Below are 16,903 nucleotides of genomic sequence, written 5' to 3' on the forward strand. Positions count from 1 at the left end.
AGGAGAGCTATGTGGAGAACAAAAATCATTTTGTGATACATGTCATAAAGATTTTAAATTCAGCAAAGAAAGAAAATGTATTCTGATTTCTTCGAAGTGAAAGTTGTGCAGGGAGCTTGTTAAATAAAGCAGATATAAAGTGTCACAATCCTCATGTTTCTGCACCAGGAAGCAAACCTATATTGTCACTTTTCAAATACCTCCTGCTCTCTCTACTTAAAATCTTCAGATGCCTGAATTTTAAAGTAGAAACAGGCAATCATTCATTAAGTCCATCAAATACACATCGAATTTACTCCTACATAAATGGAGTTGTAAACTTGCAGTGAAAAAAAAAAAAAGAGCGGATTTAGTTCCACCAAGAATAACACCATCTAATACATATGTAAGGAATTAGTCCCAATGGGTTCACGTTGGCTTTTCTCAAGAGTCTACATATATGGGTATGCAGTTCTACATGCTTGTAATTGTGTAGAACAGGAAGGACGATCTTCATCCCAGGAGCCACAGCCTGCTCTGATCATGATTGCTAAACTCTGGCAGCCTAGTTTCTTGCCATTTTGTGTGGGGAACAAATAGGAATTCAGGGACATTTAACACCCCCATTCCTCTTAATGCTTGATTTAGACTTGCCTGCAATTGCATGTAGGCATCGACACATACCTATGCTGAGAAGGGGTTGATGGATAAGTGTAGGTTGCAGATGGTTGCAGACATGCTGATGTGCATACTGTCGGGCTCTGGGAATTTACTGTCGGGCTCTGGCACTCACTCGGAACCTGACACATCACTGGGGCTGTGGGACTGATGGATGTGTGGACGACTGTCGTTTATGCTGAATTGTTGAGACAGCTAGACAACTCCTAAATCTGAACTATATGGAGATTCAAATCCTGCATGCTGATTGATTGATTCAACTTCCTCTTGGAAGGCAGGCGGAAGGCAAGGCACATTCAAATGACATTAACATTTATAGAAGTGCTAATGCAACAACTATGCAACCATCTCTGAATGATAAGTACATACATGGGGTATCAGAGAAGTCTAAACCAAGCTTTAGTCTTCCTCTCTCATTGCTCATCCCTAATTTAGATATAATATACACAATCTTACATTTTTAAAAAAATCCTAGAGTGAGTTGCAAACAGAGAATCAAAAATAGGCTTTGGTGTAATTTCATATCCGTTCAAATGTGTAGAATTCATCAATGTAGTAATGGTTAATAGTACTCTATAGCAAATAAACTCTCCAACTTGAACTCAATTTCTGGTGGCTTTATAGATATATTCATATAGTTTTCTTGACAACAAGATGTAAGTAGTCTGGCGTCGCAATTTTTTTAAAAAAAATCTTGGTAGCCTCCCATCCAATGACTCATCTAATATAACCTTGATTATCTTTTTGGAGAGTAGCTAAAATCTGACAGATACTGTTAAAGCAATGAACCTCTTGGGATTGTGGCAGGGCTCAATAAAGAATGTTAATATTTGAATCCTGATCTAGAGAATTGCAGTATCTAAAGTTTGCATGTTTTCTATAAGAGAGGCCTGAGACCAGGATTTGAATCCTGATCTAGAGAATTGCAGTATCTAAAGTTTGCATGTTTTCTATAAGAGAGGCCTGAGACCAGGATTAGCTAGCACCAACTCACTGTTGCAATGGTCACAGGAGAGAGTGCTGGTTAGCTGTGCATGTTGGATAAATCCTTGTATAAAATCTTATTTGTCTTTGTGGAAAAGGTTAATGACAATGTACTTTGCCTGCATCACAAGCAATAAATGTAGGCATGTTAAATATAAACAGGAAGAACAGTTAGGATAAATATTTATTTCTGGATAACATTTCTTGAGTCATGAAAAAACAATACTCTATTCATGTTTACACTTAAAACATTTTAATAAATTACATCCAAGAAATTAAGCAGTTTGATCTGGAAATGGGAAATTAAAAGTAAATATGCTACTGCCAGTTGCATTTTACTCTCTTATTGTGATTTGAAAATGTTGAGATTGATACACAAAAACAGGATATCTGTTTTAAAAAAGAGCCCTCCAAAATATTGAACAGCAATACTGCAGAATAATTCAGTCCATGAATTTTTAGTGTCCAGAAAGCTGAGCAGATTGTTCTGCACATTAGCATTTTAAAAAAAATATTACCAGCAGTCTCTCTTCATGGACCACTCTGCATTTCATGGCTATTAAGAGACTCACTTGGAATGTTACAAGGGATCATCCAGTACACAATGACAAAGCATTTTAATCTTATCAGAGTCATACTTCTATCTAAATTTATCCATACATTTTAGTCAATGTGGTTTTTTTTTTCTTTGAAGTTTATCATTTGCATAACATGAATTTGAGGAATTTAGACAACACCGAGAGCCTGCTAATACTGGGCATCAAAAATAACTTCAGAAGCAATGCTTTTCATTATGTATATCTAATTTTTGCCTACTTTTGGCACAAAAGCAGCTGCTGTGATAATGTGTTCAAAGCACAAGGCATATGGAATTGAGTAGCCTAGACTCTTACTCTGCTATCACTGTCGAAAGTGTAGCCTGCGCAGATGGATGAGGCCCGTTTCTCAGTGCAGCCATTCCCAAGCTCCTGCAATTGAATGGATGCTGTGAATCTGACACACATGGCTCTTAAGGCTACAACTTTGTTGCCAAAGGCAAGAATACATTCTCTTCTAGCTGATGATAGAAGAGAAATGTCTACGGCAAGGCCTTGGCTCCTTAAGCTTGGTTTTTCCATCCGCAAGGTGGAATTAACACCACAGACTTCCTACTTGAACAGGCAAGAGAGAAAAAAACTGAAGCTGGTGGGTGCATTTGACTACAACCATAGCAGATGTTCTACAAGGATGGCAAATTATGGCCCCTTTATGACTTGTGGACTTCAACTCCCAGAATTCCTGAACCAGCCATGCTCAGGAATTCTGGGAATTGAAGTCTAGACTACATAGTTCCCAACCCCTGTTCTACAGGAAAGACCAGAATCTATATTGCTGCTGCTTGGTCCTGTTAAGTGGATCTAATGGGGTGGGAGGTTGTACAGAAGGAGGAAGCCTTCCATACACAAACTGTGTTTAAAAGGTATGCTAAAAAAGGCCGTTTCCATATTGTAAAAAGAACTGTGCCTTTTTTTCTGTCCTGGAAAAATCCCTATTCTTTGGTCCTGTGTTCCTGTCATCATGTACTGTATATGCTTTGAAGTTTATGATCCTTTGGAGAGAAACAGGCACAAATGCTTCGTCTAAAGATTTCCATTTGTTTCTTGCACAGACCTAACTTCGTGTATGGCACCCACTCCAACATTTCAATTGAGAAGTCTGTTCGACAACTGCAATCTTTCCAGGTCCCCGATTAGCAAACAAGAATCGGGGCTAGTTCTTATCACTGATTCTGCCTCCTTATTCTCTTCTAGCTATGCAAGCCTTGCTGCTCACAGCTGTGACTATATCTGGCAGCAGAACTCAGCTGAGGATTCTTCCCATGTTAGCGGCAACTTGGAACTTGAAAAAACCTGAATGTTGAAATCTTATAGGTATATTTTCCTGATTCTTGTAACCACTGGTGAGCTTGTAAGATCTGATCTTTTGTTAATGTCCTCCCCACAAAAAAGCTAAAAAATATATAAACTTTTTCAAAAAATGTTTGATATTGCCCTTTTATTTTACTCACAACACATTCATTCTCACAGGTGCTTGGGGCATTTGTTTTCTCTTGCCATCTGCCTTCACGTAATGAGACCATTCTCTTCTACAGATTGGCCAACCAGCTAGACTGACAAAAAAACAAAACCCCAGTCTCGCAGCCTCCTTCACGAATATGCAACCACAGGTTGCTTATGCAAATTCCAAACATGAGCAACTAATGGGTTTGGCTATGGGGAGAATCATTATGGTGAGAGTGCCCTAAGGAAATTGTGCCCAGGCACACTACTAAAACTAGGACTCCATATACTTGGCATGGCTGCATTTGACCACAGCTGAAAATGGCCAAGAATGGGGAGCTGTCCAGCACATGCACATGCTTGAAATTGTTTTCTAGGATGAAAATATGTAGTTTGGTTATCATAAATATTCAAGACAATAATAATATTATATGGCTTCTACAGAAAGAGTGTGGATTCCAAATACATGAAACTATTAAGAAAGACTGAACATACATTTGTGCAGAACGGAGACCTGATCAGTAACAGCCATGTCCATAAATGTTAACACTTTTATTTCATATTAGGAGTCTGACTTCAAACTTAATTAGCAAGGGGAAATAAATGAAATTACAATCAAATCACGCCTTGGTCCCATTGGTATAAAAAAATACATGCTTGAACAATTAGCCTGAAATGAATCGGTCTTAAAAATTTAACTATGGACGGATTGTGCCTGGAAGCATGCACTTGAGGGAAAATTAGATGCAATTGCCCTATTGATTACTCTGGATCATTTTTACTGATAATTTCTGTCAAAGATTATCATCCAGAAAGTTAGGGAAAAAATAAGTATTATTTATCTCCACAATGCAGCTGTTGGACTTACCACTGCAACATTTAGTACAGTACAGTATAAGATACAATAGTAACAGCTTGCATTCACAACAAATATTGTACGGATAGTGCACATCGATGGATGTGGCTTTTTTTCCCAACAAGATGAGAGAATGTTAACTATATTCTATATATCTTTATATTATATTATACTGTTTTATTTTTCCAGTTATATATAAATTTAAATATTAAATATCCAGTATTAAATCAAGGAAATTGCACAAATATAAGTCTCATCCTGTAAATCACACACCCACACATACAATCATACGCCCACACACACAAGCCATGATTTTAAACTTGGGGGTAGGTAACTCATTAGAATGTTATCAGTTTGGAGGATTAAAGCACTTATTGTTGAAAAATAGCTCTAAAAATGAATTTTTCTTTGTTACTTTTAGGTTTCTGAAACAATTGGCCCCAAACTATACAATTCTTCAATTGTAGGAATATGGATTCAATAACTAAATCTTTTATTCAGAGGAATAAAGATTATTTCCAGTTTTTTTTGTTCTTGTTTTGCTTTGTTTTCTTCTGGTATGGAAAAGCTATCGAAATCAGTCACATAGGCAAAGTAGGAAAATATGCCCAACTCTACAGAGAGGTTGGAATGGAAACACTGGTTCACATATCCCAAGGGTTTGAACTGTGGAGACCTAACACGGTTTCATTGGCTAACCCGATTTTCTGCATTGCTTTGGCCAGAACCAAAGAGCAGGCAATGAACTGAAGCACATACTGCACGACTTACATTATACCAGTGCTACTGTGAGATGATGCACACGATGTACAAGGGGGCAATCAAATCTGGAACATTAATGATTGCGGTACTCCTGCATTTCTCTCTCTCTTTTTTAAACAAACACACTGAAGAGCAAGTCACAGACAAGTCTCACGATCCACACCTTTCCCTGAGTCAGCTTTCTTCTCTCGTCGGCCTTCAGTGCTAGTTCGGGAAGAAGAGAGAAAGAAATAAGTTGAACAGTTGTATTCCCACAATGCCTCATTTTGGGGACTGAGTAAATGAAGCAGCTCGTTTCCCCCCCTGGCCCCCCGGCCCCCATGCTATCAGGCTATGCTCTCATGCTACACTGTTCAGTCTGGGATATAAGAACAGAAATGGGACTACTGTTTGTGGATTATGATTACAAAGAAAACTGTCAACATCACAGATCAATAAGGAAGGAGGCAACAGAGATATTTAAAAAACTGACATACAAATCTACATGCACAAGGACAAAAAAAGGATAAAGTACATTGCATGAGGGTCAAACGGCAATGAAAATGTCTCGTGCAAATAACAATGGACAAGGTATTTTATTTGCAGAAACAAGAGAACTTCATCCAATTTATTTGCATTATTATTATCATCATTTATTGTCATGACTGTTAGACAGGTGGGATCAAAAGTGTCAATCAGTCAATATGTACAGGTGCAAAATGCTTTCTATCGTTTAATAATTGAATGCAACATTAAGAAAAAATATCATATTGTTGGGAGTGGGGATGAAAAAAAAATAGATGTGCAATATTTACAACACAACATAAGCAGGAAGCCTTACTTGAAAGCTTATTCATTCTGTATTTGCGCAATAAATAATATAATTCAAGCCTACTTTGAGGATATTGAATTTAGTAGCTGGAACAGTAAAGAGTACAATGAAAGAAGACACAGTTGTAGTTGATAAGTTAGAAAGTGCTGACTCATGCATGAGGCAATCAACGCTATGATTGGTTGCTGTAAATATAAGGGGTTTCCCTTTTTCCCCACCTTTTTTCTTTTGTGTGTTCTGCATACTGTTTTAGATTTACCTCATGATATGCCCGTGTTCCTGACTATATTGTGTCTTTCTGAATGATGACAAGGACTGCTATAAATTTGAATGAATATATATATACAAATTTGTGTTAGTTTCTCCAACTTCATCTGGACAGCTGCTGTGTAATTCCATGACACCTACTCTATCATTTGCTTCTATAAATCAAGAAATCTATAATATCATTTTCTCATGTTCATGCATTTATTGATACTCTGCTGAAAAGCAAACATTTATTTTACACAGCTCTTCCAGGCATGAAGATTAAATTTGTGGTCTCATAGCGTCTCAATCATTTTTTTTTCAACGATTTCCCAAATACATTTATTTGCCTGTTGTTCTGTTATGCCCTCTTACTAACCTTCCTTTTGTTTTTAGGAATGATTACAGTATTTTTCCATTAATTAATCTGCAAAACCTTACCAACCATATCTTAGCATTTTCTTCAGTTAGATCATCCACTTCTGCAACTTTACCACTTTTCAGAATGTTCGCCACATACAAGACTACCTTTTCCTTACTTTTTTCTTGGTATTTCTTCTTTCTTGGTATTTGTTTTAATTTCACTCTTCAGCATATTGTTATCATTCTCATACAAATCTCTAAAACACTCATTCCACCATCATTTTATCATTTTTAATTCCATTTATTCTGCTGGATATCCTTTTCACTGTAAAAGTTTTGTATTTGCATGAAAGTTGAACTTTGTTTATTTTAGTCTTCACTATCACTTGCTTTCTTTGCTACTGTTTTTCTCTGTATAGACATTGTCTAATATTTTTCACTTCTTTGTTTTAGAAGTAATTGTTCTCTTATGTTCATTTTTTCTCATCCATGGCAACTTTCACTTCTTTCCCTCTTCAATACTGTTTTTCATGCTATCCATTCCAGTTACTTCAGTAATACTCAATAATATAATTCTGTTTACTTTGTTCTAAATATCTTCCACATCCTTTTCCTTACATCCACATTCATTTTGCCATGATATTGATCTAATTTTTTTTCACAGAGGATTTGTACTTTCTTTTTCTAAAGTTATTCTACTTTCATTCACTCTTCAGTGAATTTCTTTCATTTCTCCCTTTGTGTGTATGTCCAGTCTTGACATTACCAATCAATGGTCTGTCCCATCTTTAAAATATTTCATCATTTTATTCTCCATGAATTATCTCAAAATTTCATAATAAACTATCAAATAAATTAGCTGTTTATATCTATTTTTATCCCTTTGTTGCATGTATTCATGAATAGACTAAAACTTAAACCACACATTCAAAACAGATCTTTTTCTATGCGGATACTTGAAAAATAGTCATCATTGTTATTCTATTTGTATTCAAATGGTGCAATATTTTTTTTTCTGCATCACCTTGCCGTGTCTCCAACCACCCATGTGGTTTATGTCACTTAACAAAATAATTATGCTTCCCTCCATCATATCTGTTACATAATTTCCACTACATCAGAACTGAAATCAGTCAATTACCATCATTCCCTGGCATGTAATATGCTGTTATCACAATCCTAAACAACTTCACAGCAACTAAATAACACTAATCCATACTTACTGATTTACAGCAAGTGTGGTTTACATTTTATCTCTTTTACTGATTTACATTATATCCCTTTCATTCATAATCAAATTACAGCTTAATTTTTGGCCACGTATTCATCAACTCCAGTCTCCTAGATCAGTCCACCTTTATTCAATCTGTTCCACATCTGTTCCTATTTTCCATTCTTTCTCTTCATATCTATTATTTTTTACTTCATTACTTTCATTCATGGTCTGTGGCATTTGCTATTACATTGTACATAGCTATTTTCCATATGCTAGGGTTAGCATTAGAAGGGGCCACTAAATATTGACTTCTACTGCCTATCATAGTTTTGATCATATGAAGCGTTCACATAATGCATTTTCATAAGATGAGACTATGTGGATTGTTACCAGCCTTAGCTATTCTTCTGCCATAAATATTGCTCCCTGCTAATAGTAAGGGCAGTATGCAGAATTTTGGCAGATTTTGGTCAGTATATTACTGGCATAACCAAGGCCCAGTTTCACCTCTAGGAACTAGATAGTGTGTTGCAATCCAACAGACCGGTCCTGCATTCTAACAACCAGGCCCTTTCAGAATCTAACAAGAGAAGATGGGCAATTCATAGCACTCTACTACAGAAGGAGCTCTTTTGAAAAGACGCTGTTCTGTTACACTTCTGTTGTTCTTGGTATATAATCTAACTTCACCATTTCCTGTCAGCCCAGACTTTTCTCTTGTCACTGAAGCTCACAGAATAACAGAAGATCTCCTAGTCTAACCTCTTGCTCAAGCAGGAGATCCTCCACCATTTCGGACAAATGCCCAATTTCTGGAGGCAAGTTGTTCCACTGATTAATTGTTCTAACTGTCGGGAAATTTCTCTTAAGCTATTAAAAGAGCAGCTTGCAGGAAGACATTTGAGAGCTAATTATTGTTTAGATTCCCAAGGAATCTTTAAAAAGTTACCCTAACTCATACTTTCAGAAGTCAGGAAAATGGCCGGATGGGAGAATAGTTTGAACCTTTCCTCCCACCTTGGCGAAGTATGGTGGTGGCAATCTCCATCAAGGATCAAAATGGCACAAAAGTTAGTTGGGTGTGAGTCTATCTTTCATCCAAGGTAGTCTTGGACCACAGCTATTCGCCTAGAGTCAAGATGGGCGTCTGTTGGGGACTGGGGGCTATTTTTCAGCCTATTTTCCAGAGAGTTGCAGCATGAAAGCATTGGGTGGGAGATGAATATTGTTTTGAGTTTATTTTATGTTTGTGAATGGTAATGATGGTGCTGAAAAGAGGGAATGAAAGCAGGACGGCACCCGGAGCTGTCTGCTTCTCTTCCCATCCTTACTTTTTTGGGGAAAAAAGAAACATTCTTCCCTTCATGAAGAAAAAAAAAATCACCAGTGACCATGCTGATTGCACCATGAGGCTGATCCTGGTCTGAAATTATGCTGTTGCAGCATCTCACCCAATGGAATGTATGAATTAATCTCAACCATGGATATATCATCTTGTTTATGCTGCTGAGGGAGAAGGAGGTATGGCCAAACCAGCATGCTATTTTGGGGTGACAAAATACCAAGACTCAATCTGACGTCTTTCATTCCTGCTACTTTATTAAAGTGAAGGATTGTGGCTAATTCCAGTATCTCTTCCAAGTTTCATGGGTCAGTGTTATGCCCGATATTGGGTAAAATGAAGCGGAGTGCATTCACACAGTTTTCCAAATGTGCTTTTTGTATCCTTTTGAAATGCATTTTGTCTCCCCAAAATTTACACACAGCATGTTTGTGAACATTTCAAAAGATACCACACAGTAACAATCAAGACAAAGGTTTGGGGAAAGAATCTTACCTTTGGGAAATCAGCTTCTAGAGATTAGGAAGGGGAGCTTATGGTAGGAATGTGGTAATGGAACAATCAAGTAGAAAACCATGTTAATTCAGAAGGAATAGTAACTGAGGGAAAAGTAGTTAAACAAGACTGCACTGACCTCGGCATACAGAGATTATCACACAAATAAATCTGCCTTTTACCCAGAGGCAGGGGTGGACTGCTACCGATTTGCCCGGTTCACTTGAACCGGTAGCTAGTTTTATCATTTTTAATGACCGGTTCGGTGAACCAGTAAATCCCACCCCTGGCTGGCCCCGCCCACTCTGCCCCTCCCAGGAGTCCCCATGTGGCCCATTTTGGATGCCAGGTAAGCATAGGGCCCAAGCAGAGGCTTGGGGAGGGCAAAAAACACGCCTCCAGAGGGCCTCTGGAGCCCGAGGAGGCCATTTTCGTGCTCTTGGAGGCTTGAAAAGGCCTCCAGAGCCTGGGGAGGGTGAAAACGGCCCCTCTGCCATGGTGCACAAGGCCAACTAGGCCATGCCTACTGTGGCCATGCCCACCCAGCAACTGGGCAGAGAACCAGTTGCTAAAATTTTTGAAGCCCACCCCTATCCAGAGGCCTAGCAGCCTTGAAAGATGGAAAAAGTGAGAGAGGGCCCCTTATGCCCATCCCTCTGTGCTCTGATCACTTAGAAGTAAGCTACTTGAAGTCATCTAATAGGAAGGGCCCTTTTCAATTGTTAGTTATAATGCATGTTACATTTTCATTTATGATATTTTATTCAGACAAGAAAGTCTACCTTCTTTAGGTCTTTTCTTCCTGACATTTAGGGGTAGCAATTCTATTAAGTTCTCACCCTGGAGCACAGTGTACTTTAAAAAGAAATGGTGCCATTTCTTGTCTCCCTCCAACTCCTCCTTTCCTCCGTATTGTATCAGTCAGATTATAAAGCTGAAGGCAGAAGCTGTTTGATGGTTTTGGTTTTTTTAAAACATTGTCTGTAATACCCTTCCTAATCAGATCACACCAGAAAATAGATCCATTCTGGTTGATATGAGAACCATCTTATATCCACCAGAATCTCTGTGGCACCCAGTAATTCAGCTCAGTTTTAAAATGACAGGAGGGACTGAGCAGATCCGTCATAAGGAATAAGGCAAGGGGTCCTTTAGCATTATTAGCACAGTCTCTTGTGCTAGTTTTAAGAGTCTATGAAATGCCTACTGCTTTACTATAATTATATGGTGAGAAACAAGCTTTTTTGTGTGTGAGACAAGAACATCGAAAAAGGGACAGAATGGAGAATGCATCTGAGAAGTGTGCTAAGCCTTCTGTTGTGTATTTTTACAAAGAAAGGGGGGCACAGATGAGACATTACTTATATCCCACCTCATTTCCCCTCTCTCTTCAATCCAAGTGGTACGATAATTTCCCATATGGAGGACTCTGAATGTATGAGGCATGAAAATCTGTGTCTGTGTCAAGGGATTATACTGATCCCCAGGGTGATTCTAGCTAGGCCAATTCCCTTGATGATTTACGCTAGTCCAAACAGACCAGCAGGATCCATGTGGGTGGCACAGCAGCTGTCCAGAGACGGCTGTACCAGGGATCTTACATGTGTTCTTCAATAGGAGTTCTTCTGAAAAGATCCTTGTCTCAATCCAGTGAGCCCCAGTGCAAATCACCACTTGGATTGAAGAGAGAGGGGAAATGGGGTGGAAATATTTGCCTGAGCTTCTTCTAGCTTATGGCATTCTGGAGGGAAGCAAAGTTCGCCCACATGATCCCTGAATAGAAGCATTTTTTCAAGGGGGCAAAGATGCATCACAACATTTTGCTCTAGGCTCCATTTCTACATCCTGGAAAAGTCTCTTGGAATTCTTACCCTTTTGGCAAAGAAAGGATCAAATCCCAAGTTACAGTATACATCCCAAGGTCTGTAAAATCTTTACTAAAACAACTGTGGGCAATTATTAATGACAAGAGGTTGCCAAACTAGAGTTGACAGGATCCCTTGTCATTGGCCATCTTGACCCTAAGGTTGCTTGAAGATGTCGGTCAGCAACGTCTGAAAGGCCACAAAGTCACTGCCACTATTATAGAAGCTGCATGTTGGTGCAATAGCTTAGTGTGTACTTATTTAGGGTGCCCTTTTATAGACTGTTCCTTCAGAAGACACTATATTATTTATTCTTTGGGGTTTCCCCCTCCAAAAAAATCAATTGAATGCATTCATAATCACATTATGTAAATCTAAGTAATAAATGTATAGTGCTTTTACTTTGCTAAGCAAAACAAATACTTGACTAGCATGAATTATGAAATCAAAGGGATCTAGAGTGGAACCTGTTCAGCTCAGTATACTGATTTAGTCAACCAACCCCACTTTAAAGATTGTATAAAATAAAAATATTTTAAAACCTTTTAGCAGGAAAGCTGGACTCCTTGTCCTTGGCATTTTCTGATGTTATCAACATTGTCTTCCATACAGATGTTTTTGCCATCTCATCAGAAATATTTATTACAGACGGGTCATCTCTAGAATAAAATTGGCATGCTCAGAGTCTCAAACTACTGAATGTTACCATTTAGTGCAGCCAAAGAAGAAGTGTGTCAGTCTGTTTTAAGGTATTCGTTCAAATTACCCCCTAGAATGGTGTGAAATTTATGGGGTGGGCAATTTATTTCAAAGGAGATTCAGTCAAAGCATTCTTCAAGTTGAAACTTTTGATCAAATGAATTGAATTATTTGCCCTCTAGTTTGGAGTGATTCAATTGGATTTCCTGGTTGAGTTCAGAATGTGGCAACAACATTCAATGATTATTTTTCACCCTATTGGTGCCACCTTTGTTCAAACACCTATTTTCCTGGACCCCATACCATTTTCCTGGTTACCATGAGGGGCTCAGTAAAAGGTGGTTTCTTTCAGGAGTCACCAACATTGAGGTGTGCATACATCCCCTCCGAATTTCCTTTCCCATTTCAAAATTGAGTGGCTGTGCACCATTAGGAAGAGCTATCCCTCCGTGGCAAAGGATCTGCTTTTCACATGGCAACACACACACACACACACCCAGCTTGATCCCTGGCACCTCCAGGGGCTTCTGGCTGAGAGCCACCCAATAGGCACTTTTAAGAGCCAAACCAGAAATAAGTTAGGAGATATATAATCAATTGCTAGTTTTTAATTTTGCACCAGTGTTATCATCATAATAATCAAAGGAGATGCAAAGACTTTCTTCTAGCATGGAATGAAAGCTGGGAGGGGGGATTTCAATAGAAATAACAGAATTTGGTTTAGATCTTGCTGGATAAAGGGGGAAAATATTTTTTATAACTTTAATCGTGGTTTAACTGGAAAAAATGGATGGGGGAAATAGTTAAATATACTCATCCTCAACCCAGTTATGAAACAACTGCATTGCATCTCTTTTGGTTCTAAAGCATCAAGAGAAGCCAAGATTCACTTCCTCACTGACAGGGAACCCAATTAGTTCTGAGTAGTTTACCTGCAGTGTCCTTCAAGTGGCAACTGGACTGTTCCTTCCTCTTCCATTGCTAACATACTTTGTTCCTCCTAAGACAAAAATAAAATAAAATGGAGAGGGTGACCAATAAATTATTGCAGCAATATTGCAGTTTTCCGATCCAATCCCTTGCCCTTAAAAAGAGCATAATTTCTTCACTTCTTTTCCATCCAAATGCTTTTTTAAAAAAAATGTTCTGAGAAAATGAAATGTCGTTTCGGTGGTTTTTCTCATTCATAAATCCTATTACATGTTGTAGATGCCAGAAGTTAGGCATTTCCTCTCCCCTGCCAATTTTGCTGTACAAATAGGATTAGTAAGTGAGAAAGGAAAATAAAAATTATGAAATTAGAGAGATAGATAGATGGTAGATAGATAGATGATAAATTGATGATAGATGATAGATAGATAAATAGATGATAGACAGACAAATGATATAGATATATATCATAGATATCTAGAAAGATAGATATAAATAGAAGTTAGAAGATACTGTAGATCAGTGGTTGTCAATCTGGTCCCTACCGCCCACTAGTGGGCGTTCCAGCTTTCACGGTGGGCGGTAGGGGTTTTGTCCCCTACTTTATAAATCGCCATTACTGTGGAATCGGTGGGCGGTTAGAGAAAACTTTATTACTAACAGAGATACAAAAGTGGGCGGTAGGTATAAAAAGGTTGACTACCCCTGCTGTAGATAGTTCATTTGTAGTACTTCTCTCTTGTTTTGTGTGTAATTCCTGTTCATCTCAATAGAAACAACACAATTACATTTTGGGAACATTCTGTATCTTCTTTCATTTCAAGATATTTTTCTCCTCCATCAAGCAGTCCAGCTCAGCCAAACAATACTGATTCCTTGTCCTGGTTTTGCCCATTGGCAGGAAGCTGAAATCAGTTATGGAGTCCTTGGTGCTTGGCTTTCAATTTAAGTAACATTATCAGTCTATAAGCAAGAGAGCAACCAGGCTCAGAGAGCACCAAGGATTCTATAGTTCAACCTTGAGCTACAAATATTTTCTTAAACCAATTGCCTTCTTGGAGTCTTAGGGTCAACTGTGCTCCGATTTTGCTAACTCTTAAGTTTGTTTCCATTCAAAAATCAGCGACTGTTGATTATTTTTAGGCTTTTTTAACTCAATCTACTGGACAAATAGCCAGTACAGGTATTATTAGCTCAAGGGTCATACTTGATAAAAGAAATACTATAGTGAAACTCTTGGTTTGTCAACTATTATCCCCTATGGTTTGGAAATGTTATTGCTGTAGATGCAGCCTAAAATTACAGTTGCCTTTTAAAAAAAAACAAGTTTATTTATAAACATAGAACTGTGTGGAAAGGCAATACCAGAAAGCAGCATTCAAATGTGGTCAAGGTATAAAAATGGCCATACAGATTCGTAATAACAAATCTATTCTAAGCACCCCTTTGTAAGTAATGATGACATATGTATTGTGTGGGTAGAGGGAGAATTGGGGGGGGGGGGGGTTGGAACAAATGCATTTAAATGACTGTGTCAACATCAACAATACAAGTTAGTTTCCCACTTACTTTAATGGGAATTAAATAAAACTAACTGCCAACTCATTATGATGTGGAACTGTTCAGATAATAGGGTTTCCTTTTTTGGATGTATGTCTGTATCAAATTTAATTTCAATTAGGAATATCACATTAATCCATGACACAATAAGTGGTTGAGAATAAATATTGTTTTCCACCTTGATGTTTAATGGTTACTATTGATGGAAATTTACTGTTATATTGAAGATCAAGCCACAAAATGAAAATCTTGATCCAGTCAAATCAGACTTTTAAAAACATCTTGTCAACTTCATTTCTATCTGTATGTGGAACAGATTTCTATTTTTAAAGCCAGCATAATGGTGCCTTTCCAATTAAATTCCAGAGGCTCCATGTCAAAAAAAATTACTTCTAGTTAATTTTGTTATTTCTAAGCTTCACAGCTTCCCAGGATTTTGACAGCTGAGCAGGTTTAATAATAGCCTCAAATATTTAGTAATGCCATAACATGTAAAAATAGGGGCTCGGAAAATTACTTGAAAAGGAAAAAAAAAGATTTCTTTCTGTTTTGCTTTCTGCCACTATTCATATTTCTAAAAAGAAAGTGCAACATAGCAAATCAGATCAAAACAAATGCATCCCTGGACAATCCAAAGAAATATCTTGCCTACATTTCACACTTCCCATTGTAGGAGACAGAACATACCACTTCGGCTAGACATGGGTGCATGATTGAATTATTTCTCTACAGAAAAGATGGATAAAAGAAATCTGAAAGCAGGAAAATCCCTACCTATTAGATCTTTATATTAGATCTACCTGTTCCAAGCTGCAAAAATCTAGATAAACAGTAGATGGCAGCAAAGAGTTAGAATAATCAAGAAGTCATTGGTATTTTTGTAGCCATCATCTGGTCATTCTAACTCATGCTATTTCTTATGCACAAACCTGCATGATTCAGAGAATTACTGAGCATAGACAGTTCACTGACATCTTAATGATTTCTAGGAATAACTTAACTTTGAGTGGATTGTATCTGTAATTATTTCATTTTGCGCTTCATTTAAACCAGAGCTTTGGCTACTCCGTGTGGAAATACACTTCCTGTTTGCGTGAAAAATGTACCAAGAGGCCCTATCAACCAAGCCAAAAATCTTGGTTTATACCTATGTTTTTAAAAAAAGATGACATACAAATCCCCTCTTGGTGAATTGTCCACCTTTATCCACACAGCTACCTGCTAGATTTGCTGCTTCAAAATAGAATTTTAATAAGCTTAGTCAATAATATTGGAGAAGGAACAAAGAGAGAAAATCAAAGAAAAGACACTGCAAGCATACCTCTTTTTCAGCATCTTCAAGCTTTTTTTTCTTGCTCTCTGGCATCAAATCATCCAGCCAGCTTAACTCACGTTTGGTGAAAAAGAAGTCCATGAGTTTTCTGACAAACACCAATGCCAAGACCTAATCCAAATATTTATACTATGATAAGAATATTGACAGGCACAGATGACATATTTATTCTTAGAAGGAAAAAGTCAAAGAATTCAGTTCTAAAATTATTTTGCAAAATTCCCTCAAGCAACACCAATAATTACTGCTATATGCATGTAAGTAATTTATCTGAGTTGTAGGATGAAGTGGGTATGATCTGTAACAGAAATGTTCTATTTTCATTATGAAAAAGAATTCAGTAATAATCACATCCATGCTCAAAATGACTACTGTTCCTTAAAGACAACACTGAATCTTATACGAATTTAGAAATAACGGATTCATACCATCATCGGAAATACAATGGCAGCTTTTGAAACTTTAATAACCCATAGTAACACAAGAGAGCTCAGTTGGATTACTGTGAAGAGATGGACTTTTCGAAGGGGAACATGCCTTAAGTAGATGAAGTCTGGCTGGTGTTTGGCAGGCATCCAGAATAACTTGATTCTGTCAAAAAGCTAACAAAGAACAAACTAATTGTTTATACTTAAGAAAATACATGATTTTAGAGATCTTCAAATGAAATGTTTAGGAGAACAAGGCAACTACTATGGTAAAACAAAGGCTTGTCCACTACTTATGAATTCACATGATTCCTCAT

At 37.6% G+C, this 16,903-nt stretch overlaps 1 protein-coding gene across 7 annotated transcripts in view; it reads right to left on the reverse strand.

The window, feature by feature from the left end:
• Nucleotides 1-1,807: 1,807 nt before the first annotated feature.
• SLC4A10 (solute carrier family 4 member 10) overlaps nucleotides 1,808-16,903 on the reverse strand; it is a 171,441-nt gene continuing 156,345 nt past the window's right edge. For 6 of the 7 annotated variants that reach the window (XM_087920080.1, XM_087920082.1, XM_087920077.1 and 3 more), the window contains 5 exons: nucleotides 16,587-16,760; nucleotides 16,147-16,269; nucleotides 13,268-13,335; nucleotides 12,179-12,295; nucleotides 1,808-5,502 (listed from right to left, as the gene is read on the reverse strand). In XM_087920080.1, the coding sequence (XP_087776206.1) occupies nucleotides 5,436-5,502; nucleotides 12,179-12,295; nucleotides 13,268-13,335; nucleotides 16,147-16,269; nucleotides 16,587-16,760 (549 nt within the window). In that variant the 3' untranslated portion in view covers nucleotides 1,808-5,435. Of the gene's footprint in view, nucleotides 5,503-9,771; nucleotides 9,809-12,178; nucleotides 12,296-13,267; nucleotides 13,336-16,146; nucleotides 16,270-16,586; nucleotides 16,761-16,903 lie in introns of all 7 variants that reach the window. The other variant, XM_087920078.1, reaches the window with a different exon arrangement.

The sequence above is a fragment of the Pseudonaja textilis genome, chromosome 1 (assembly GCF_049901715.1).
Source record: "Pseudonaja textilis isolate UNSWEBS1 chromosome 1, rPseTex1.2, whole genome shotgun sequence".
Taxonomy (NCBI): domain Eukaryota; kingdom Metazoa; phylum Chordata; class Lepidosauria; order Squamata; family Elapidae; genus Pseudonaja; species Pseudonaja textilis.